Source organism: Micromys minutus (genome assembly GCF_963924665.1).
Source record: "Micromys minutus genome assembly, chromosome: 3".
NCBI classification, from domain to species: domain Eukaryota; kingdom Metazoa; phylum Chordata; class Mammalia; order Rodentia; family Muridae; genus Micromys; species Micromys minutus.
In genome coordinates, this window is record NC_137972.1 from 50,919,027 (window position 1) to 50,944,399 (window position 25,373).

Genomic DNA, 25,373 nt, shown 5'->3' on the forward strand with positions numbered 1-25,373 from the left:
TGGGGTGGGGTACAACTCAAGTATACAGGTACCTGCTTTCTGCAGTACCTGTGCTAGACTCTTTCTGCTTAGTTTGAATTTTGGGGATGCTTTTAGCAAGTAGTTCTGGCTCATAAAAGACAATGAACAGTGAATTCAGTCTCGATGGAACTCAGCTGTATGTTAGTATGCTTAAGAAGTGTGTGTGTGTGTGTTGGATATGATCTTGGTTGGGAATAGTGACACAGGTTTATAACCGGACAGTTTAGGATAAGGTAGGGCTTTAGTTCTTTGTTCTGTTGAGGCTGTTCCTAGAATGAAAATAATTTAATCACATTAGGCTTTCTGGAAAGCTTGGAACTCCAATAAAAGATCTCAGATAGCATTTCACTACTACATGGGATTATCTCCTGTCTGGAAAACAAGTATGCCTCCAGCAAGCAAGACCCATAGAATAAAAGTGCAATTTCCACTCCTTCCTGCAGAAACTCCATCCTTGGCCGTGCCTTTGGAAGACCGTGTGGTAACTGTAGGAGAAACGGTGGCCTTCCAGTGCAAAGCAACCGGGAGCCCCACACCGCGCATCACCTGGCTTAAGGGAGGTCGACCACTGAGCCTCACAGAGCGGCACCATTTCACTCCAGGCAACCAGCTGCTGGTAGTTCAGAACGTGGTGGTGGAGGACGCCGGCCGGTATACCTGTGAGATGTCTAATCCCCTGGGCACGGAGCGAGCACATAGCCAGCTGAGCATTTTACCCACTCCTGGCTGCCGGAAGGATGGGACCACTGTAGGCATCTTCACTATTGCTGTGGTGTGCAGCATTGTCCTGACCTCCCTGGTGTGGGTGTGCATCATCTACCAGACCAGGAAGAAGAGTGAGGAGTACAGCGTCACTAACACAGGTCAGCAGCAGAGCAGACGTGGGGGCAGGGTGACACCGCTGCAGTCGTCTGGGGGTTTGCCTAGAGCCTAACCTAGAACCCCAGGGCCATGCCTGCTATGAATTGGGATGTTCCTAGGCTCTCACAGTCTCCTGTTAGGTCTTCCTTTCCTTGTTCCTCCTGGAGTCAGGCATCTGACTGCTATCATTTTCACACCAGGGTGTAGAGGAGGTTAATGCGCTGCTGCTGAGCCTTGCACAGCTTTTGGACCACTGTTGTGTGACTGCGATTGGTTATCTGTGTTTACTGTAGTGGCATCCCCGTTTCTTCACTGTCTTGTCTCCTTACAGATGAAACCATTGTGCCTCCAGATGTTCCAAGCTACCTCTCCTCTCAGGGAACCCTTTCTGACCGGCAGGAAGCTGTGGTCAGAACTGAGGGTGGTCATCAGGCCAATGGGCACATTGAAAGCAATGGTAAGTTCAAGACAGTGAAGCAGATGATCCGGCTGCCCCTAGTCCTGGATGAAGCTTTATCTTCTCCACGGAGTAGTCTGGGCACCTGTGTCACATTTGGTCAACCAGGCCTTTAATTGACAGATGTTTTGCTTTGGATTTGGTGTGTGCAAGTTTTATGCTTTTTAACATCTGGTCCTCTAGAAAGTCCACGCATTGAGCTTAGCTCTGTGTCTTCTGGTCAAGGTAGGATTGCCAGGAAGAATATATGCAAAGGATATTCCAGGTCCTAAAACCAGCCCAAAGCTTTTGCAGTACTGTGGCACTTTACATGTGGTAAGTGGTAACTCATCAACCACAGACTGAAAATATTTAGGCAAGAAAAAATGTCCATACTGAATATATATGGACATTTTACATTGTTACTGGGTACTATGAGTGTATATGACTTAAGGTCTATCAGACAAGGTATACAGTTTATGTGCAAACATAGCACTTCACAGAAAGGATTTGAACATCCTTGGATTTGGGCATCTCAGAGGAGCATAGGACCCAATCCCTGCTGGGTGCTAAGGTAGTGGGAAAAAGCTGTGGTCTGGTGGCTATTAGGCTGAGAGATCTAAACAGCTTCTAAGTTGTAAGGGCTCTGTTTCAGGTGTGTGCCTGAGAGACCCAAGCCTCTTCCCAGAGGTCGACATTCATAGCATAACATGCAGGCAGCCCAAGCTGTGTGTTGGATATACTAGAGAGCCCTGGAAAGTGACGGAGAAAGCTGACAGGACAGGCGCTCCACATACAACAGGTAGGAAACACTTAAATCAGGGGAAGCAATTGCTTTTGACCCTGAGACTGGGCTTAGTATAGAGTAGCAGCACATCACTGGTGCACGCTATCTCTGAATTGTATTCAGAGTACAGACAATTGTGTTTGATATCAGAGTCCTTTGTCTCTTAGATAAATAAGTCTAATGTGGTGAGCTAAGGCTGAGTTTTAACATAAGGAACTTACAAGATCAGGCCTACCCTTGTGCCAGGACTGTTTTGTCCAGACAGGGTTTCACTTTGTGGATCAGGCTGTCCTCAGCCTTATGAGACACTGTGGCTGGGCTGCCATGCCCATTCTTCAGGAGGCAAGAAGCCGATGTCCTCAGTCCCTCTCTGCCTTACTTATGTAGTAAACAGGGTTCCTTACTTAAACCAGAGCTCACTGATCTAATTACCTAGCCAGCTACCCTGTGCCAGGGTTTCTGCCTCTGCTTCCTATGCCCTTGAATTAGCTGGGCCACCACACATGCCTGGCATTTTCAAGAGCACTAGGGTCCTGAACTCTGATCCTTATGGTCAGCAAGTGCTTTTACCCAGGACTCTAAGGTTTACTGTCTAGTTGTTGAGAAGATTCCTTACCGTGTGATGCCTAATGCAAAGCATTCCTCTTAACTCCCGCCCTCATTTTTCCTGTGATCAGTGTGTTTTCTAAATTAGTTTCACATGGACACTTAGTGCACAAGACTAAGACAGGGTTGGCTTAGCTCCTTTCCACGTGCACATTCCAGGGAGGGACAGGGTGGTCACAAAGGCAGTGGTAAACAGGACTCATCTTCCAGTTGGGCCTGAGAGAGAATGGAGACTTCAGTTGACCTCTGCCTCTCTTCTTCACTCAGCACACAGTGAGTCTACTGCATGTGGTGACTGCAGCACTGCCACAGCCAGCCCGCCCAAGGAACAAGCCTTTCACCCACAGACTGTGCCCACAGACATTGGGCAGCCAGGCACAAGCAGCAGCCAAGAGCTCAGGCAGCTTGGTCGAGAATATTCTCCACACCATCCTTACAGTGGGACTGTGGATGGGTCTCATACCCTCTCTGGGGGGTCCCTCTATCCGAGTAACCATGACAGAATATTGCCATCCTTGAAGAACAGGGCGGCATCTGCAGATGGGAAAGGTATGTATTGTGTTAGAGGAACATCAGTGGCTGGCTGGGAGCCCTTAAGAGGGTAGGGTGCATTGCCTCATATACCTTTTTTTTAAACAGGAGATTCCTCTTGGACTTTAGCAAAGTTACATGAAGCAGACTGCATAGACCTAAAGCCTTCTCCTACGTTAACTTCAGGCAGCCCAGAGCTCATGGAAGACGCCATATCTACTGAAGCCCAGCACTTACTTGTTTCCAATGGCCACCTCCCCAAGGCCTGTGACTCCAGCCCCGAGTCTGTGCCACTGAAAGGACAGATCACTGGGAAACGGAGGGGACCGTTGCTATTGGCATCGAAAAGCTAGGCTTCATCTACCTCAGCTCTTTTAAAGCAGTTGCTACAGGAAAGAGGTAGGAGAAGCTGTGGGAAGTTTGTGTCCAAACATCACTCTGGACAGTTTTGACTTCCCTGGGGAATGTCAGTCGGCTAAAGAACTTGGCATCCGGAGCACAGAAATGCAAGAGACTATTTGTGTACAAAAGGCAGAAAAAGTATTTGATACCACTGTACATAAGAGTTTTCAGAGATTTCATATATATTATATATCTTTTACAGAGACTATTTTAATCCTTAGCGCATGGGTCCCACTTTTGGTGATATTTCACATTAGGTTGCTGTCTGATTGGAGAGGGTCAGGAATCGTTCTGGTGCCTTAATGCACAGCTGGAATTCAGGTAAAACAAACATATCAGCTGTCGCTGGTAGTTGGAAAGGAGGGCATCTTGGCTATGTGGCACTTAGCGGTCAGGTTAGAGTATGTTGGCCAGACCTAGGCAGGCGTGGTGTTGGCAACCTCACTGTAGAGCAGGGTGCACAGGTCTGTATTTGAGGACAAGATTGGTTAATCCACCAAGCACATGGCTCAGAACAATTAAGCACTGCCTTTCTTTGTAACTCACTTGGTGAAAGGAAATGTCTCCTTCGGTGGTTCTTTGAAGCTTATTAAGGCGGGGGCTGCCAGTCTTGGTACCTGTGGATTTCCCAGAGTGAGGTTTAGTTCTGCCAACACAGAATCGCAGTGGGGGAGAAGAGAGGTCAGCTTCCAGGGCCAGCTCAGTTCTGCTGAGCAGGCCTGTCTACACTGTTCCTTGCACAGTGAAACTGGGCTTGGACTGCACAAGACTTAAGTCCTAGGCCTGGGTGTATTTGCACTTTGGGGCCCTGTTGCTAACCATCTTGTGAGTGCCAATGTGTAATTCAGTAAAGACTACATGGAAACAAACTGGGTCCTTCAAACCCCAGAAAGCTGAGGGGACATGTTGGTACAGTGATGGCCTGTGTCACAGCGTAGTGTCACAAGCCATCACACTGAGAAGGCTATTCTCCACAGTTGGATGATTAATGTTACTTCCACAAAATATGTGAATTTGCTGCTTCTGAGAGGCAATGTGAAAGAGGAAGTATTACTTTTTATGTACAGAGTTATTTATTTAAAGAAATTTTGGTACAGTGTACATTGAAAACATGTAAAATATTGAAGTGTCTTTAATAAAGGTTCATTTATAAATACTAAGTATGGGCTGCGGTCATTGGTCTTCTAGGTGCAGTTATTCTGCTATTGATATTTCCCCAAGAGAAGAATGCTGACACAAAGCAGTGTAGACTACACTGCTGCCCCAGGAAGACACAGTGCACTACATTCCTCAGATGGCTCACTTGTTTTCTTGCCATATGGAACTGGTTAGTCAAGCCTTATGCTCCCCAAATATGCTGACCCTCCACCTCCTGCTGGCATATACCATGAAGACAAAAGAGCAGCTCTAGCTGGCCTCCAGGGAGGACAGTGGTGGCCATGGGCTTTGCTTCCCTAACGAGTCACTCGGGCCACCCACTCACTGGTCCTGCAGCTGTCTGCTGCCTATCACATACTCCAGGGACTTTGGGGCACTTTGCTGTAAAGTAATACAGTATAATCACATGTTTTTATAGGAGAAATACAAGGGTAATTAAAAACAGCAGCCTCCTTACCAGAAAGAATGCATGCTATGCACCTGCAGTTCCTGCTTTTTAAACACAGCTATAATCTTACACAATAGGCACTGGCCCAGGGGAGAAACACCCACACAGATAGTTCTTGCCCCAAGCCTCCTTCCTTTTCCAGTCTGCTCATTCACTGCCAACTGTGGCCGGCTTAGCAGAAAACGCAGGATGCTAATCAAAACAATTCTGAAGGGCCCGGCCTCAGCCTTACCAAGAGTATTTATTGAGAGGACAGAGATGTTGGGTCAGAGTTTCAGCAAGGATAGTTTCCTGGAGCAGTCTGTGCTTTGGCCTTCATTAAGCTGCTCTCTGCAGCCATCTGTGGGAGCCACACTGTAGCAGCAGTCACAGGAAGACAGGGACTGCACAGCAGTCCTCCAAGGCCATGTAGTGGCTTCATGGGCTCTTGCTGCCCACCTCTAACAGCAAGCTTCGGGTCTGGTCGTAGGCACCCAGAAAGATAAAGCCTCCCATGCTGATTGCCGCCATTCTTGGGAAGACACCTGCAAACAACCTAGGGACAGGAAATGGTCATGTTTTGGCCTGCCCTGAGCTTGCTCGTTTCAAAGCATCCACTAGTGAAACCCCACAGAAACAGCTTTCCTTCCTTTTAGAAGGCCACTAAGTAACATTCCGAAGTACGCATGGCTGCACTGAGAGCTCGCACAGTAACCACTCTCCCAGTGCATCTGCGGTGAGGCTGGCAAGGCTGTATGGTAGCGGGACACCTGAGGGGCCTCTAGGTCTCAGTGCAGGGGGACAAACAAGTTTTTAAACGGTTCTACTCACTTGTCCTAGGACTCGGTTGTATTTTGTTTTTGGAGTTCCACAAGTGTGATTCAACAAGAAGAAAATGAATCTTTGTGGACTCTTTTTTTTTTTCTAGTTCAGTCTAAATAAGGACACTGGAGTCACATGACTGTGGTGAAGATGGAGCACAGTTTCAGTTCTAGACTCTCAGGTGTCCCATCCCTAATCCTGTCAGAACCACAGTGGTGTCAGAAAGCCATTCTCCAGATGCCCAGGGATTTTTAAATACCCATGTGGTACTACTGAAGAAAGTAACCCACTGATGGCCTCACCTGGTTAGACGTGGGCATGAAAACACAGCTGGAGGGAACAAGACAGAAGCAGCCCCAACCATAAAAGGTTACAAGTGCACACGCTCTTGGGGCTGATGAGCACAAGGTATGTCCTAGTCTGTAAGTGACTGCTTTCTACAGAGGCGTGGGTGAGAGAGAGACAGACAGAAAGCATGAGCTTCTTTCTCCCGAACCCCTGTTACTCAGAGAAGTGCTTCTGTATGCAGAAAGACAAACGTAGAAAACCACAACTTGGGCTGCCTCGGTGGGGAAAGGCACTTGCTACTAAGACTGATGACCCAAGTTTGATCCCTGGAGAAGGAAAGAACCAGTTATCACAGGAAGTTTGATGTCCACGTGAGCGCACTAGTGCAGAGACTAGGTGTAGGGCAAGTGTTTTATTATGACAACACTCATGCCTTTTAAAGATGTGGGAAAGCCTTTGTGCTAAGTGGAGACTAATTAAGAAAGCTGACAGGAAGTCCCTGCTGGATAAACAGCCCCCACACTACATAACCAGTGGACGTGACCAGCTGCCCCTCCCACTTCTAACTGGCAGCACAGAGGAAAGCAAGGACTTTACATAATAAGCTATTATTATGGACCCCGTTTAATAAGCATGAGGACCCAAGTTCAGACCTCTGCGGTAACCCCAGTGCTGCTGCAGTGACACTGTCCCAGAGGCTCTCAAGTCAGCTATCCTGGCACAGCAAGTGGCAAACAAGGCACCTATGGTACAAAAGGTGCTGGAAGGGAGATCTGGGGAGAGCTGCAGCAGGCACTGGGCACAAGCACCCACCGGCTTCTAGTCAGTCTCACTCAGCAGAGGCCCGAGACAGGAGCAGTTACAGGCTCACTGGGTGACCGATGGACCACAGCCTCCTTAAAGTAGAGTTTCTGTAGAGGGGAGGGGTTTCACCTCTGCTTGTAGGCAGACTTGTGAGGAGGGCAGGGTGTGTCCCAAGGACAACAGGTGATAGGATAGGCAGGAGCTCAGAGCAGGAGGTCCCAGCAGCAGTGAGTTCATAAAGGGCATATTAGAAATAAATAAATAAAAATCAGAGGGCCAGCAAAGGGCAATCCGAGACAAGTGGACCTCTCCCCTGCTCTGCAGCTTCTGCGCTAAAGGAGCATGGGTAACCAGTCTGCCCTCCAGGGTGGCTCCCCTATCTGCACCCACTTCCTTGGTTGTAGGGGCTACTGGGAGGTGTGTAGACTTGGTAGGCTTAGTGTGTGTGCAGGACAGGGGGCACAGGCAGGTGGCTCTACCTAGCACTGCCACGGAAGAAGTAGCCTGAGCCACATGCCAAGAAACAGGCCCGTGGCTTTCATTTGCTCAACAGAGGGGCTGGAGTTGCTGTATGTTCAGTCATGGTGACTGCTGCCCGGAACATGCTGTACAAGGTGACCAGAGTGCAAGACTGGAGACTCAGAAGACGAGCCAAAACTCCAAATTACCTTTCAGCACCAGGGCCGGGTCAGAACAAACACACACCCTTGGCCTGCTTTGCTTTCTCTCCTCTGACACTGCTTAGTTTTAGCCAAGCGTGTGCCATGACCTGGACAGGGAAGGCTGCTCTTGCATCATCTAAAGGGCAGTGTGCAGTGGCCACGGCAGGCCACTGTCCCATCCAGCATGTCCTTACTCGTCACCACTTTCTCAACACTGGCGGATGGGCTGCAGCCCCATAACGCCACAGTCGGAGCCCCAGCTAAATCACCACAGAATCTGGGAGCTGGCCTTCATGATGCCAAACGCCCAGTCACTACTTAACTCACGAGGTTTCCCAAATGATGCATATGGCGCACGGCCCGTGTTCCCTCCTCACTCCACCTCTTTGTTCAGTGTTAAACTAGTACCCAAGACAATGACTGACATGTTTTATTTCCTCACAAGCTGTCAGCCAGGAGCAACACTCACTGCAGATACTGCCACCACACCAGTCCTACGCATCAGGAGTCAGTGAGTCCTGTCGGTTAGGTCCAGTCTGTACCTCAGGCCATCAGACCTGATGGTCACTGAAGCCACCCAGCCACCACTTTCAAATGTCCAGCTGGAAAACTCAAAAAGACATGGAGTTTGTTCCCTGGCAAGAGCCTCACCATGTTTCTCGGACCATCAGCTGAAAATTTAAATGCCAAAGTTACACAAAAATGGCGGTCAGTGACGCACTCTGGCGTGGGGCTAAGATGGGAGGCAGTGCCAGATGGAGAGGCTAAGACCAGGAGGGCTCAGTGCTGCACACAGTGCATCTGCACCCAACACCAGCCAGCCCAGCGCCAGGCTCACCCTCCTGCCCTCCAGAGAGGCTGCTCGTGTGCTCCGCACAGCATGTCAAGATGGTTCCAGAGAGAATCTTCCTGATTTTCTAACTACTCAACATAGACAGGGTCCAGCACACCTGTATGGTAAATCAGTGAGCAGGGACAGCTGTCCAGGAAAGAAAGCAAGACATTCCGAGGCACATGGGGCTGGAGAGATGACTCATTAAAGTGTTTGCTATGCAAGCTTGATCCAAGCTCAGATCCTCAGCGTCACATAAAAGCCAGGTGCAGTGGTCCTCAAGTGTAACCTAGCACATGGGGAAGGGAACAGGTAGGTCCTCAGGACTCACTGGACAGCTACTGTAGCCGAAATGGTGAGCTCCAGGTTCAGTAAGAGACTGTTTCAAGTGTGACTGAGGAAGACACCCAACTGAAACCTCTGTCCTCCACAGGAACACGCCCATCTACCACCCGCAAACAATGTGAGTGGCTTAGCTAGCAGTAATGGCCACCTGAGTCCAAGCTCTGTGGCGCAGACAGTGGAGCTGAGTAATGCTTTAGAGAAAAGCAGACTGCAGACATGGTGCTGGTCTGCAAGATGATGGTGCATCTGAAAACCCAGCCCTCACGCTCTCTCCAGATATACAAATATTTACTACTCTTACAACCGTTCATAATCATCTGGGGAGTCACCTGCTGTACTTGCAGCTAGGAGTCATATTCCCTAGATATGTAGGTGGCACCATCTACATTTGTGTGAGCACATGATGTTTTCAGTGACAAATCTCTCACCAGTAAAACACCTATGGTGCAGAGCACGCGACGACTGCCGATAGCCTGAGAGCACCTACCCACGCCTAACTCTCTTGCATTAAACGCTGTGTACGTGGGAGTTTGTCTCAATGCCGCAGCCAAATTACTGACATACATTTGCATGCCATCCAGTGTCAAGGAAGACAGGACCAAGGGCCATGCGGCTAGAATTCTCTGACTGCGATCTTACAGAAGCAACATAAGAAAAAGGTAAGGTGTTCATCCACAGCAGACACAAAGACTTGAGGAAGAGGCAGTGGAGAGGAGGCAAAGAGCCGAGGGCTCGCTTTGTCCTTACCCTGCCATTCCCTGTGATCGCCACACCCCGTGCATGGCAGAGAGCACATTCCCAACAGCAGTGCTGGATCCCGCCTAAGGAAGACAAGGAAGGGAGAGGGCTGTTACCTCCTGTTCTCTGAGCAGACTCTCCACAGCCTCATCCAAGGTTTGTCCCTGGGTTGGCTTGGAAATCTCACCTACGGGCAGATGTGCAGACAAATACTTGAGGGTGGGGGAAGCTGCTTCTCACAGCTCACCTAGAAACTAATGGTAACTATTCAACCTGGCGAGGGTGGGGCTTCTATCTCTAAAGCCTGACCCTGGGTGGAGAGGGCCACTTGCAGTTTAAATGACCCCATCCTCAGGGCTGGTCCTCTACACTCTACAGTGCTGCACTTTGAGAATATGCTTGGTCCAGGGGTGCTATGGGAACACCTTAAAGCTCAGCCAGCCCAGAATGGTTTCCTTTTTAACAACTTGGACAACTGTCTTAGTCAGTCACAGCTAACCATGACCTGAGTTCTGAATCTGCAGATCAGCTTCCCCAGCAAGTGAAGCTCATTAACCTTCCGGAGCCTTAGATCTGAAAACATTAATACCAAGCCGAGGCCCTCAGATGTGCCGCTCCCACAGCACAGCTGTGAGGAGGCTTGAGAAGTGCTACACACAGATCCATCACAGTGACGGCTGCCGACATGCAGCGGCGATGACAGAGCTGCTCTCCCAACGTCAGGGTTATTAATGGTTCGTTCGGCAGGTTCTCGGATCCTTACAACTCCTGCGAACCGCTACGGCACAGCATCTGCATTGATACTTACCTTTGCCAGCATGATTCTTGTCTTAGCCACATCCAGAGGCGTAGTAACTGCAGCTGCGAAGCCACCTGTGTGTAAGATCCCACAGTGAGATGTCCAGACCAGACAGTAACCAGAATACACATAACTGTCCAAACAATTTGCCACGTGTCTACTTGACTGTGCTGAGAACAGGATGTGCATAAACAATTTCTCTACCTACCTCACATCGTTTGCAGTACTGGAGCAAGAAGGCGAAGGATGCTCACTTGGGTTAAGGACTGAGGCCCTACAACTCTCTTTGCTCTCGAACTGCCTGGTACACTAATCCAAACATGTATGAGACATACGTGAATGGACACATGTGGATTTTCAGTGAGAGGAGCATGTGGCTCCCAGGGCTTCGGGGGTCACACCTTTCTGCAGGCCACCTGTCCTATAGTCTCCAGAAAGCTTTGGTTGCTTCTGTTCTGATGAGGCAGATGGCCAGGCTCCTGTGTGTCACCAGGGACTTCTGTATAAATAGCCACAGATTTAACAGTATTCTTATCTGTGGATGCAGAAACCAAAACTCTTATTGCTAATGTAAACTACAGTTTGTGGTCTTAAATGGTTTTGTTTGCTTAAGACAAGGTCTTAAGACTATGTACTTGGAGCTAGCCTGAACATTGCTATGTGAATCAGGCTGATCTTGAACACACAGAACTAGCTTTTGCCTCCCTGCCCTGGAATTAAAGGCAGCACCACACCAAGCTTGATGTCAATATTTTATTCACTTAGTACAGCAACGCATTTGAGACTCTGAAAGGCCAGAGGACTGAGGAGGTTCAGCTATTGGGAGCTGGGGATGAACAGCTGTTTAGGGGGAGGGGTTTGCACAGAAGGCTCCAGAAATAGCTCCAGGTGCCCCCTGCTGTGGTGTACAAGCCAAAAGGGTATTTGACCTCTGACAAATATCTTTCTAAATACGGGGCTGAAGTGAAGTTTGCAGTGACCCTGGCTGCGGTGACATCTGTTCTGACAGTTGTGGGAAGGCACACCTGCTCCTGTTTATGTTCTATTCTCAGTTACCCACAACTGCTACACACCTTACGCCTGTTGGTGGCCCCTTTGTCTAGAACCTCTTTTTGTCCTATTAAACTGAGTTTGTGGGCCAACGAGATGGCTTTGCAAGTTAAGGGCATTGCCATGAGCCTGATGTGCCAAGCGCGACCCCTGGAGGAAGAAGGGAGCTGACCCCTCAACTGCCCTGATTCCCCAAGCTTCCAAAGCATACACATGCCTTCACCCCACTCACCACCCACTAAACAGATCTTAAAACATCCAAAAAGGCTGTGTTCCGTGCAGAGCCGAGATCTGCTCTTTAGCTTGACCAGCTCCAGCACTTTTGGGCCTGGTCCCTGATGCCTCAGATGCTCATCTGTAAAGTGTGTGCAACGTGGGGTGGATACCCGTTATTAAAGAGTCCCTGCAGTGTCTAGAAGAGTAGCCCGCAGTAGTGCTATTAGGTAGGTGGGCACTGTGCTCACTCGCTCTTTGCTAACTTGATAGAGCTAGAGTCATGTGGAGTTGTCCCCATTGGCCTGTACGAAAGTCTGGTTCATGTGATGCCACCCCTTGACAGGTGGTCCTAGGTTGTATAAAAGAAGACTGAGCAAGACATGGCAAGGAAGCCCACACAGAGTGTCCCTCCACAGCCTCTGCTTCTGTCCCTGCTTTGAGTTCTTGTCCTGATTTCAAGAAAAGCCACAAGCTGGAACAATTCTTCCCACATTGCTTTTTTGGTGTTTATCACAGCAACAAGAAGCAAGCCAAGACACGGGTAGAGAGAATGGGTGATTTTTCTTCCCCATCTCTAATCTAGTGTACACGGTAAGCACCATCTTAGTGGATGCCCCAGACAAGTCTATGTTTTGTTTTTTTACAGACTAAACATAAGGTGACCGTGTGAAACACAGGGAAAGGTGGCATGCATGCCACCCTTGCTTACTTGGCAGGCTCTCCAGATGGATGCGCACGGTCACCAGGATTCACTGCCACACAGCAGCTGTATGGGGCTGGGAAAGAGGCTGCTTATCCCAGCCTCTAAATGACCTTGCCACACCCAAGGACTCTGATACAACTTAAAATAAGGCTGAGTATTAAACTTTATTATGTAAAAATATTCACAAGCTACCCTAAATCAATTTATAAAGCTTACAAATAACATTTAATAAATTTGGTTACTCAAGTAGAACTTGCTCTGGCCACTGACAGAGGGTAACCATCCCTTCCTGTGGACACCTGCATATTCTCTGGAGATGTGTGCTTCCTGAAAGTAGTGTGGGTGAAAGATGAACTCAAAACACACACACTTTGATAGGCCCTGATTTTACTACCATGCTGGGATCTGTATTTTATGTAAGGCATTAATAAGTCAATTTGAAGACCCTCAGCTACTGGGCTACTTTAACTCACATAGCATACAGCTTTGTACCTTTAATGTTCAAATAAAAAGTAGTATTTTACATATTCTACTTACAGGAGAAGTGTAAGGAACACACTAGCACATCAGACAAGAAACAACCTACACAGCAAATGCAGATCATTCTCAGGGAACCAATCTCCTAGAGTGTTTTACTGAATGTTAAGCTACACCTTTCTGGGCCATATTCACAGATCTGATTTTCACATAAAAACTACTTGCTGCCTTGGGGAACAAATGCCCTCTGGCAGGCAAAAGAACCCCTTTCTTTCTGACAGCCTGGAGCTATCACCTCAGAGCAGAAGCCAGGAACACAGAGGAGGGCAGTGGGGAGGAGGCCCAAACCCGCCCCCAGCAGCCCAGCTACTCTTTGCTCCTGGATCCGCTTAGCTAATGCATCAAGAGCAAGAGCTCCTTCTTGTACCTTGCAGTCAGTCTACAAGCACACAGCTCAACAGTGTGGCTGTGTGTGCCAGCCTGTGCCAGGGGCTCACCTTTGTCACACTGAGTCCTGCATTCCTGCTATAATGCCAGGATGACAGTGCTGTCTCTCCCTTGTACGTTCTCTTAGGAGAATGTAAGGAGTTTCTATCATAAGAAATTGATCAAAAGATACCCGAATACCAAAATGGTAGCAAATGTATCAATACTCAACATCACTATGTTTTAAGAGTCAGGGCCTGGAGTGAGAAGCTGGCAAGGCCTTTCTTTTTCCTTCCTTTAACCCTGACCAAAAGCCAGGGGAATGTCTAAGCACGACAGCCATCAACACCTCCAATCCCAAGAGACATTTGTATTTGTGCCAAGTAGTTTATGAAATAAGCAAGAGCACAGGAGCGTGCCGAGGATGGCACAGCGCGGTCCTCGGCAATGACCACGCCAGTGTAAACTTGGAAAAGTACATACGAAGAAGAAATCTGATCTGACTGTGGGCGAGTTTGATCATGAAGACAAAGGAGTCCATAAGGCAGTGTGTGGGTGTCTGCACAGGACTGTGGGTAGGAGGCCATTCTTCATCTCCCCAGCAGTGGGACAGGGCTGCAATCCACTCTTGCAGAACTCCAATTTACTCAATTTGGACTGTTTTCAAATTACATTCATCCTGCAGCAATGCTTTCAAAATACTCATCTTGTTTCTCTAGACTGACATTTATGCCAAATACACACCCCCAAATAATAACATCAGCAAAATATATTTCTTCTTTACTAATGTATGAAGATCTGTCAACAAATTCTGGAGAATCTCATCTGAAAACAAAGAGATGGCTGGAGACGTGGCTTTTCTTGTCCAGGACAACTAAATTCCACATTTACATGACTCCCACCATCCCATGGTCCCTTGCCCAATTCAAGAAGGCAGTCAACAAAAATGAACTTCTCTAAAGGGCTAGGTAGCAAGGAATCCTAGGCTCTGGAAAATGAATTAAGACCACCTCTCCCTTTAACCTGGCCACAGGAGAGCCAGGAATGGAAGCCATTACCCTCCCCATCTGTGTGCACTGATATCCCATCTCCAGAGAGGGGCTTAGTTTTGGTGATTACTTCCACAACTTAGATAGATATAAATTATTAACAAAGTAGCCTATAAAATGTTTGGTTTCTATTGTCCTAATCACTACATGTAAATAAATAAAATCCAACAACTGATAAAGAATTTGGAAAAGAATTATTTTCTCCTAAAGCTGCTGATCTTCCAACCTACCTGCCCATCCGTTCACCAGGATTGCATCTAAACACTTTACAATTCTCTGGCCAAGTTCCACTTTGCTTTACTGCAACTATAGCTACCGGTATTTGTAACGACAAAAGAGATCTTTCTCTTAGGGTTCTGAACTTACTACTTATTGCATTCTTTAAGGCACCCGTGTTCTCGGGACTGACTGACGGACGCATAACACTGCACACTCAACTCTGCTGTTGTGCTAATGTCTCCACAATGCCCAGATGTTCACAAGGCTGCATTTTCTGCCCCATGCAGTTCAGCCTGCAGGAAGTTGTGGAGTAGCCCCTGCTCTCCTGATAATAATTAATCTCCTGTACTGTCAAACATGTCACACGGGCTGTGAATCTCGGATCACCCGCAACACCGCTCCCAGCAGACAGCTGTGCGGCACACCCCCACTCCCACAGAGGGCTGTATAAATTATCCTTAAGATAATCCGAGGGCCCGAGTGAGGCTTTAATAAAGATAAAAAGAAAAAGGGAAATTTGTCAAAGACAAATTGGTTGTCATTCAAGCAGACACCTCTTTAGTGGGTTTTTCCCCCTCTAAGACAATTCTTTTCATAAATAGCTAGTGAGGCTGTCTTCATCTAAACAATCTGGAATTCCTGAAGAATGCTGTTTTGCCCAGCTAGGGTTTTCACATTCTCTCCCCCACTTCGGTCTTTCCCAGTACAACATAATCCCCTGCACCTGCAAAAGCTCCGCAGACTGCTGACTGCCAAGAATCCACCACATGACCCCGCCGCCATGACCAGAGGGCCTGTGTGGAAGGAGAAAGAAAAATACAAGTTATTCCATCTTGGAGTTTATCAGAACCTGCTGTGGGTTTAGTTTGGGATGGGAACTTAAGTGAGAATCTATTTTGGAAGCATTCTTCAGTGGTGACATAAGTGATTTTCCCAAGGACTTAGCTGCATTCTAAAATTAGCCAAAGAAGTACGGACAGCAGCTACATTATGGTTCTCAAAGGAAGTATTTTCAAGGAATATTTCATACACATATTTCCCATATAACTCTAAGCACATAAATACAATAATTTATAATCATTCTCGAACAGTATATGTCAACTTCCTTAGTCAACATCCACCTTTGAAAGACACTAGCTGTTACCTGAGTGGTACTTTAATTGAGGGGGTGAGACATGTTTAGAGACAGGGTCTAACATTATCTACGCCATCCCCAAGCTCAGGATCATCCTAGCTCAGCCTCCTAGTGCTAGGATTACAGGTGCGTGCCACCATGCCCAGAATTAATTTAAATTATTGAAAACACGTTTATGCTGTTCATGTAATGAGCTGAGGACCATGCAAACATCATGCAGGTAGAGTTGGGGACCATGGCAGACAGTGCTTTGCCCACTGAGAGCGTACTGCCTGGTGTGATTTGATCACACCACACGGAATACTGCACAATGCTTAGTCTAGTCTCTATCTTCTCACGTCTGTGGTCTCACAACAGCCTTGGGTGCTGGGTCCCGTTACTTCTGCCCAGCTTCTGAGGCAGCCTTGAAAATTATTCAGCCTTGATGAGTTTGGGCAGACATGCACACACAATCACTGCTACAAAGAGACCATGGACTGACTTATGAGCCAGACAGATGACAGGGAAGGTGAAGGAAGGAGGGACAGAAAGGGCCCGCACATGAAGAAACAATGTTGGAGTCTCAACTTTTAGGTAAGAATTAAAAAATAGAGAAGGCTATACATCCCAGGTATTTGCATCCTCATCTCAATTCTATGGTTTTTTCCCTTTTTTCTTTTCAAATAAAAATGAAGTTCTATGATGACTATGCAGATGTTTATTTATATCAAAGAGAAATTCAAATTTAAGGGCTAAGACTAGCCATCAGAATGTTCTTAGCTTCTCCAGTTTCCCTTAGGCAAGCCTTTCTTAATATGAGAGAGATGGAAATATTTCTAACAGCATGTGCAAACAAATCTATTGTAAAATAATTTTAGAGTTACAGGAGAGTTACAGAGACAGCAGAGTTCCGATGTACTCTCCTGCGAGCTCCCATAGCTCAGTGATTAAAGCTGAGGACAGAATCAGTATGAACCTACTAAGTGCACGCCTTCATGCACTGTCTGTAAGGATGCACGCTACAAACCTTTGCCCAGCTCTTCTCACTGGTAACTCGGCGGCACTGCTATGCAGATAACTGAGCTGCTTTCATTTCCCAAAGGGTTCTCACCTTCCTCTCTTTCCTTCCTTCCTTCTTTTTTTTAAGATAATGTTTCATCTTGTCACTTTGTCTACAGTTCTCTATGTAGAGACTCACAACATTCACAACCTGGGACTTTTAAACTGTCTATTCACAGGGACTCATTTGACTTCCTGTCTTTAAGACTACAAAATTTTACTATGCTGTTTTATAGGTACATAATAGGTTATTTCCAAGTCATCTACTCAATTTCAAAATAATGATGCTAGACAGCTAAGACAACATGAAGGTTTTCAAATCTATATAGCTCTTGTGATTGATCTATTCAGTCGGACAATCCATCTTGTGAAGTAATCATACACCAATATGTGTAAGGCAGAGGTTTTAAAATAAGCTTTGGAAACCAAAACGAGCAGAAAATACAACAGGAAGACAGCAGCAGCACTGGGTGGCTGGGCTAACAGGGACCTCTCAGTCAGTTTGCGTAACGGAGACTGGACGCACCCCACTGCTAACTAGGAATCATTCGGAGCCCACAGGCTGACTGTGGTTGCAGCTGTGGCTGAAAGGTGCTGTGGGTGGGATGTGTAAGCAGAACTCTCCCTCCACTTGACCTGCACTTTGAGTAAAATACTGAATTTAGCTTGACTGAGGCTTTCAGAACTATGCCTTCTTAGATAGGGGAGAAAGTTGAAGATACAAATTTCTAAGAGCCTTAAACAGAAAAAGTATCATTCTTGGGCAAAGGCAGAAATGACTACAGCACCACGCTTGCTTAGTAAGAGTTAGGGAACACTGTTTTTATTTTATTTTATTTTATTTTATTTTATTTTGTGGTTTATGTAGATGTGTCCTTTGGGATATTCTTTCTAACTGGGAAGTTCTCTGAACTTTCTGTATCTGTTATTTCATTTTGTATTAGTTTTGTTTGGGTATTTTGTTTTGTTTTGGCAGAAGGGAGAAGAGGTCATATTCATTCGACAGCATCTCAATGTCTGCTGAGTAATAATTAAGAAACAGTAAGTTATAACTGAGGCTTATGATGTTTTCTATGAGACAACAAATGGCACAGCTGCTTTAATACTCCTGCCTTCTGTTTCTGGAAGGAAGAGCTCTAAAGTGACATCTCATGAGAAAGACACTAGGCTCAGTGTTACACAATGGGTACTGTAGCAAACGCCACACTAACCCATGCACACTCACAATCATTATGTGACAATTCAAACTGAAATTTCAGAAAAGATGCTTACTAAGTTAACAAGGGGAAGCTGAAGGGCAAGCCCATCTCGTAGCACCAGAAAATCATGGAGCAGTCACTTGGGAACACCAGCCTTCAAAAGCTCTCCCAGTGCCCTGTGCAGCTGGACTGAAGCTGTGGGATGTTTGCGTGGCACCTACTACAAAAGAGACCCCTTACCTTCATCTCCGGGGTGCCATGAGTGTAGCTGGTCCTCATATTTAAGAAGCAGACAAGAACTTGATGCCTACATGAACACCTGAAGGGCAAGTACTTGATGACTTTAGCTTGTGTGAAGAAGGGGGAATATGTGAACTTTTAGATTGGCTGAGAATGCTGCAGTACAGGAACAAAATGTAGGTCTTACATCATGGATCATAAAATACAACTTTCTGCTGAGCTTTCCAAGATTGTGATCTTGACAAAATGTGGGCTGTGTGATCAGCTACTGATGTCTGCTAAATTTAGCATATGCACACAGCACATTGCATACCTGACCCTGTATATAATCTTAACAAAGCTCACTGGTTCCCCAAGGCAGATTCTGTCGGTTTCCATACTGTGGTCTATCATGGGTTCCAGGCCTTGGGTGAATACACGTTGGCTCACATCTCCTCAAACAACAGGTCTCTGCTTTAGTCCCTGCCTTGAGCTCTTGCCCTGATTTCTCATGATGATGGACTGAGGCTGAAATAAACCCTTTCTTTGCCTGTGTTTATTTGGTCAGTGTTCACCATAGCAACAGAGAAACAACTGGGACAGAATCTTAGACCCAGTCAGTGATCAGGAAATAAAGCCACCCTGTTCTTACTTTAAGATGTCCTCCACGCTGGCATATATATGTTAAAGGCATAGATCAGCACGGTACCAGTTCTGGCTCTACCTGCCTGTACTTCGGTCTGCTGTGAGCCAGCAGCCTGTGTGTGGAGATGCTGTCCTCTCCCAAGCTCACCAGCAGCGCCTATGGAAACTGAAGGCTGAGCATCTCTGAATGGTGATTTACTACTCAACATCTAAGAGATGCTTCTGGATGTGGTAATGGTAGATATTTAGAGATCACTAAGTCACAATCATCAGCAAGAGGTTACTGCTCTTTTAACTTGAAAACATAGTTTTCATACAGCATTGCCTCTGCCAAATAGAGAAATATCCAAGTAACTACTGTGCACAACTCCGTGTAAGGGAAGTGAGGGTGTGCCATCCCCAGTCTCCTATCCATCCTAAGAAGCAGAGAATGACATCATAGGCTTAGCCCAGCAAACTGACTTCCCTTTGCTCAGATAATGTTTCCCTTTCTTAGTTACTGCTATGTGATTCTGGGCCATCTTCTACCTGATGTAAAGCTATTCAGATCTGGACGTGATCAGCATTTCTCTTCCCACACTATGAATTGTTTCCTGGTTTTGTTTTTTTGTTTTTTAGAGTTTGACCTTCCTACAGGACATTTCAATATATGTTTTAATAATATATAACATATACTCTTTGTCTAAACTCAGCAAAATGAAAGCCTATATGCTTAGAAAGAAAAAAAAACATATTTTTATGGCTGTGAATATAGTTCTAAAGGAATCTATAAGTAAAACAGCCAGTACAACAATCAGGCAAGCCTGTGCAGAATTCCACCAGGAAAGAAAACTAACCTTCAACAGTCAGGAAACACTCAGCAACACCTGGTACAAAAGGCAGACCATGAGGAATATGAACATAAATACAGACAGGCCAATGACAATGTCCATGCATCTTCACAGCAGCTGTAGGGAATGTGACACAGACAAGGGTGGCTCTGGGGTGACCTTTGCACAAACTCACTGGTCCCTAAGAACGGCATTTAGGGGTTCAAGAGATTATGACTAACTTACTACCTCTGGAGCATATGAAAGGAGAAATAGTAAAGTCACTGCGCTTCCTGACAACTCACGTGCGAAAGGGTTAAGAACACAATGGCTGGAGTCAGACACCGGGGCTCAGAGCTTGATGCTACTCTCTTTAGCACTCCTGCAACCGGAGCTTTGGCTTGCTGCAAAGGCTTGCTGCGTGGCATGGCACTCTGTCTGCCTGTCTGTCTGTCTCTGTCTCCCCCTCTCTTCCCACAGCTACAAAATGAAGGCAAATGACACCTATCTCCAGAAAAGAAACAAAGGTTAGCACCAGCTCCCCCAAGCAGAGTGGTCACACGGGGCCCAGCACCCTGACTGTAAGAACCGCTGGCTATGGTTTCAGTATTCCTGTCATGGCCACTGTTGTTGCACAGTAAGAAATTGCTGAGCAAGTACAAAGCCTATCTGACTTAGGACAGAGTCTCCTGCGTGCCCGGCGTTCCTCTCTAAGTCCCACATGATGGGAAGCGGACAGAAATCCTGGCCTCCATCCTAGGCCTGCCATGGTGTCCGCTCACCCCACGGCTGATGTCTGTTAGTGTGCTTAGGGATGGCATGTGCTTTACTAAAGAAACTCTTAAAATACCAGAGAAGACTACAAGGGCACTATGATCCCCAGGGAAGAAGCAAGGAAAGGCCCTACCTTGAAGAGGGTGGATGGGGATCATCTCACTAGCACGGTACTCAGCCTGAGACCTAAGTGATGATGCTTAGCTGGACTTGAGACTAAGGGGACGAGCAGAGCACATGCAGTTTAGGAGAGAGTTTATTAAATGTATGACTGCATGGCATGCATGCGTGGGCATCCGTGGGAGCTAGAAGGAAGCCAGAAAATGGCATCGGATTCCTTGGAGCTGGAGTTACAGGTGGTTGTAAGCTAGCCAGCATAGGCACTGAACTTGGGTCCTCTGGAGGAGCAGCCAGTACTGTTAACTGCTGAGCTGTCTCTCCAGCCCTGAGGCTTTTGCTACACCATTCCTCTCTATCACTCTGTTCCCTGGAAAATGCCACTCAGTGTGATGAACATGTGTTTTAAACACAATGTCACACACCTTATAGACATAATACTATTACTTGTCAAGTAAGTGTCCCTCACACACAAGCAACATCACATCGAATGAATAAATCACATGCAGTACGGTGTGTGCACTCTGAGTCCACGGAGCCACGGAGAGCAGTGCAGACTGTGGGGCTCCCCAAGTCCATGAGGGCAGTGCAGACTGTGGGGCTCCCCAAGTCTATGAGGGCAGTGCAGACTGTGGGGCTCCCCAAGTCTATGAGGGCAGTGCAGACTGTGGGGCTCCCCAAGTCCATGGGGAGCAGTGCAGACTGTGGGGCATATGTTGTTACTCATGTCAGGAAAAGAGCACCTGACCATCTGGGGAAGGAGTTAAGGAATCCAGAGCAAAGCCAAGCTGGACCTGGTAGCACACATCTGTAACCCCTACACTCACTCACGGGCTGAGGCATAATTCCAAGTTCAAGGCCAGCTTGGTCTATAAGTGTCAAATGAGACTGCTGAGCATCCTAGGCTGGCACACAGAGGAGGCAAACGCCTCAAGCTACACATGTACAAGTCAGAACCACTTGCCCCTCAAAGCCCAGGAGAAGAGTCTGTCAGAATAAGAAGTGTCATAACTTGAAGTAAATATAGTTTTACATTTCATACAAAATCTCATTAGAGTTTTAGTAGATATGGAACTGTCTTTTTTTTCTATTATTCTTTTTTTTCTTACAACTTTATTTTTAAAAAACAGATATATGTACAGATTTTTAAAGCATTTTGGCATAAAACTATATGAATATATTTTTGTCAGTACTTGATTTTTTTTAAAGGTTTGAAAGTATGCATTGAAATCTTACTAGTTACCATAAGCATAACATACATGTAAAACAAAATGTAACATGGAAATGGTCAAAGTTTTCTTGGTGTGTAAAGATTAAACATAATGATTTTTAAATACCAAAAGTTGCCACAAGGCTATCTTCTTAGCTGTTGAGTTATTAATGATTTAAGGTCTAGGTGTACCACACTCTGAGAGGGTGCTATACATTTACTTCAAATTATGTTCATGTGATAAATTTGAATTCGAAATATGTAAAAAAAATCATCATACAAATTATACATTTCATAAATTATATAATCATACATGGAAGATTTGTATTTTGTTCACTAACACCCCTACACATGTGTTTTATTGGTTCTACATCTTTTGAAAATTCTCTTCTGTGATATATTAAGTATTTGCCTTGAGAAATAAACAACTAAGAACAAAAACAACAAAAAGTGTCATAACTCTGGTTAACACAGAAATGGGGACAGCTGGAGGAAGTCAGTTTCAAAGGATGGTGACCACTGTGATTTGGACAAAGAACTTTTAGGAAAGTGGTGTCCACACACCACAACACACGCTGTCACTACATACTATGTACTGCTAGGGTCCTGGCTGAGAAAGTTTCCTAAGTCATGTCCCCACATGAGCACTACAGAGAAATCACCTCATATAATAATCTCCGTACATGACTGCAAAAGCAACTTACGTGGATAAAACCATAAACACACAAAAATGGCCACAAGGTTTCTGCTTCCACAAAGACTCTGCAATCTCATGTTTAGATGGTAAGAAAACAAACCACAGACTATATGAAAACATGTATACCATTATTTAACCTTGAGGGAGATGAAAATCAAAACTGATGAAACAGTAGTCTACAACTATTTAGAGGGGCTGTTTTCTCCAAATCAATGAACATGTAACAAGGATAGAGCACCGGAATCTCACACGTGCTGGGGAGAATGCAGAATGCACTGGAAACCACACACACCCAGATGGACTTTTATGCAATTAAGGAAACACCTGTATGAATTCTCACATAATTAAGTACATACCCTCTTTCCAGCCTACGAACACCACTCTTAGGCAGCTTTCTGGGTGGGGGTGGGGGTTGTTGAGGGTGCAGGCATACGTCCATACAAATACTACACATGGATATTTACAGAAACTCAGTGAATAACTGGGGAAGCCTAGGAATAGCTCAGATGTCTATAGTATTGAATGAAGCCACACATTCTGAAATGCCGCAGGGGCAGAAAGCAATACGAAGACCCCACAGCGCTCTAGGCGAGAAGGAAGCAGAGCACGGAAAGCTATGTGGCACCCTCCGCCCGCTTATGGGCAAAGGAAAGCAGTGGCTGCTGGGGACTTGGGGCAACACAGTGACAGGAGCTGGGCAGTGTGAGTGCAGTCCCTGAACAGCCTGAGACTAATGTACCTTGTTCACAGTCTGCATAACCTCGAGGAACTAAAAACATGTACCACTTCACACATGCACTGAACAGGACCAAGAGATGACTCAGCAGTTAGGAGCACAGCTGCTCTTTCAGCCTACTGAGTTCAATTCCCAGCAACCACATGGCAGCTCACAGCCTTCTGTGGCTACAGTTCCGTGGGAGCCAGTGCCCTCTCTGCTCTCTCCAGGCAGCAGGCACACATGTAGTACAGAGACAAGATTGTAGGCAACCAGAAAACTAAAACTAAAAATGTAAAAAGAACTTTAAACATAGTACTGAAGTCTGTGACATAGTACAAAAACTCCTAGCAATTTCTTAGCTAGCCGGAATTACACAAATGTCCTTAAGTTCTGGAAAGAAGCGAGCCAACCCCGTACTTCCATCTTTGGAGCTGCAAACATTCCTGCAGATGCGGAGTGCCGGGCGTTGGCGTGGACAGAGGCTGTGAATGCTGGTTATTGTGAGGCCCTGCAGTCTGTGAATGCTGGTCACTGAGGAGCTCACACAGGGCTCTTGTTTGCTGTTGGCCTCACAGTTCTTTTGTCACACACTGAAAAGAGACCTGGTATGCTAAGGGAATGTGACCTTCTCATTGGATAGCTGTTACATCACGCCTTGAAAAGTGGGCCAAGGAATCTGCTTTTACCCTGCACCATGAAGGAAATGTTAAAACTTGACAACAAAAGACCCTGAAACTCCATTAAATGAGTTGCAGTACCTTTTAAAGCCATCACATGTAGTAAACGTTGAGTGTTCTAGTTTATTTAAAACTGTAACAACCAACGGTTATTTGTGTGTTGGGGGCACACACATGCCTGTGTGTGCATGCATGGGGGAGCGGCGTGAACAGGAGGTCAGAAGGTCATTTTTAGGAGTTGGTTCTCTCCTTCTACTCTATGATCCTGGGGACAGAACTCGGGCCACCAGGCTTGAAGGCAAATGCCATCTTGCCGACTCTGCCTTACAGCTTACTTTTAAAAAGAGCAATGCTTTGAATTCATTTATTACTCTTTGACATGTAACTTTAAATAGAATTTATTTTGGAGTCCAGACTAACTCTTTGATATTTTAAAGAGTGTTTTCTACAGATACACCATGCATAGCAAACCTATTTCTGTTCCTTTTCTTGCAGGAGTATTGGGGTTGAATTTGGGGTTTGAAGCATGCCAGTCAAGCACTGTACTGCCGAGCTGTCCTCAGCCCCAACTCCTTCCTCGGTTCCATCTTCCTGCTTCATTATTTATAAACCCTTAGAACTTTCCATCTTTTGTGACCATTATCCTAGCAAGACATACAGTCTGTATTGCACACGCAGACTCCTCACAGCTCTCTATGTGTATGTGCTCAGTGCAGCACTGAAGTTGACGATGACAACCTGTACCATGCAGTTGTCTTTTTATTACGTCCTCTACCATGTTGGCAAAGATCATGAGATTCATAGCACTATCCTTGTTCCAAGTGATGGAGAACAAATGCAATGCCTATGCTTGTTTATGTAATAATTAATCAGTTTCTGTGCATTTGTGCATGCCTCTGTGTGGAGATTAGAGGGTGACCTTTGGTAACTGGTCCTCACCGCCTGCCTTATTGGGGAACTCTCCTCAGTGTACTCCACACCACAGCCCACAGGCTCCCGGCCTACTGCTGCCATCTTAGCTCGCCATAGGCAACCTGCGATATACTACCATACTGGCTTTCTGTAGGTTTTAAGGATTGAACTAGATTGTCAGGCCTGTGTGACAAGCCCATTTCACCTGCTTCCCACCTTCCCAGCCCTTACCACATACTGAAAGTGTTCCCTTCTATTTCAACAGATGAGTGATCTTCCCCAACCCCAGGATGCTGTTACTTGAGGCTCCCAGTTCTACTAGGAGTCAGCAGCAGAGGTGAAGGGCAGTCAGAGCCTCCCAGCCGCCTGCTGCTCCTTCTGTCTGCCCTGGGGCGGGAGGGTCTGCACCTGCTGTCTCTCCGCTTACCCTCATCGCTCTTCCTGCGAGCCCACTTACCCACACATGCTCACACACCGTTCAGTGAAGTCCAGGCCAGAGTGAAGCTCCTGAACATGTGAGTGTCGGTTGTACCTGCTGTACCTAACAACACACACTCTCGGTAA

At 46.4% G+C, this 25,373-nt stretch overlaps 2 protein-coding genes across 3 annotated transcripts in view; one reads left to right on the forward strand and one right to left on the reverse strand.

Annotated features, from left to right (window-relative positions):
* Window positions 1–3,595, forward strand: part of LRIG1 (leucine rich repeats and immunoglobulin like domains 1) — a gene marked incomplete at its 3' end in the record, with an annotated part of 94,695 nt that extends 91,100 nt beyond the window's left edge. Inside the window, exons 15-19 of the mRNA XM_080914526.1 lie at window positions 465–884; window positions 1,214–1,339; window positions 1,974–2,120; window positions 2,979–3,260; window positions 3,351–3,595. Of these exons, the coding sequence (XP_080770652.1) occupies window positions 465–884; window positions 1,214–1,339; window positions 1,974–2,120; window positions 2,979–3,260; window positions 3,351–3,595 (1,220 nt within the window). The remainder of the gene's footprint in view (window positions 1–464; window positions 885–1,213; window positions 1,340–1,973; window positions 2,121–2,978; window positions 3,261–3,350) is intronic.
* Window positions 3,596–5,650: 2,055 nt separating this feature from the next.
* Window positions 5,651–25,373, reverse strand: part of SLC25A26 (solute carrier family 25 member 26) — an 86,563-nt gene continuing 66,840 nt past the window's right edge. For both annotated transcript variants that reach the window (XM_080914528.1, XM_080914527.1), the window contains 4 exons: window positions 15,384–15,453; window positions 10,529–10,593; window positions 9,730–9,803; window positions 5,651–5,785 (listed from right to left, as the gene is read on the reverse strand). In XM_080914528.1, coding sequence (XP_080770654.1) covers window positions 5,668–5,785; window positions 9,730–9,803; window positions 10,529–10,593; window positions 15,384–15,453 — 327 coding nt within the window. In that variant the 3' untranslated portion in view covers window positions 5,651–5,667. The remainder of the gene's footprint in view (window positions 5,786–9,729; window positions 9,804–10,528; window positions 10,594–15,383; window positions 15,454–25,373) is intronic.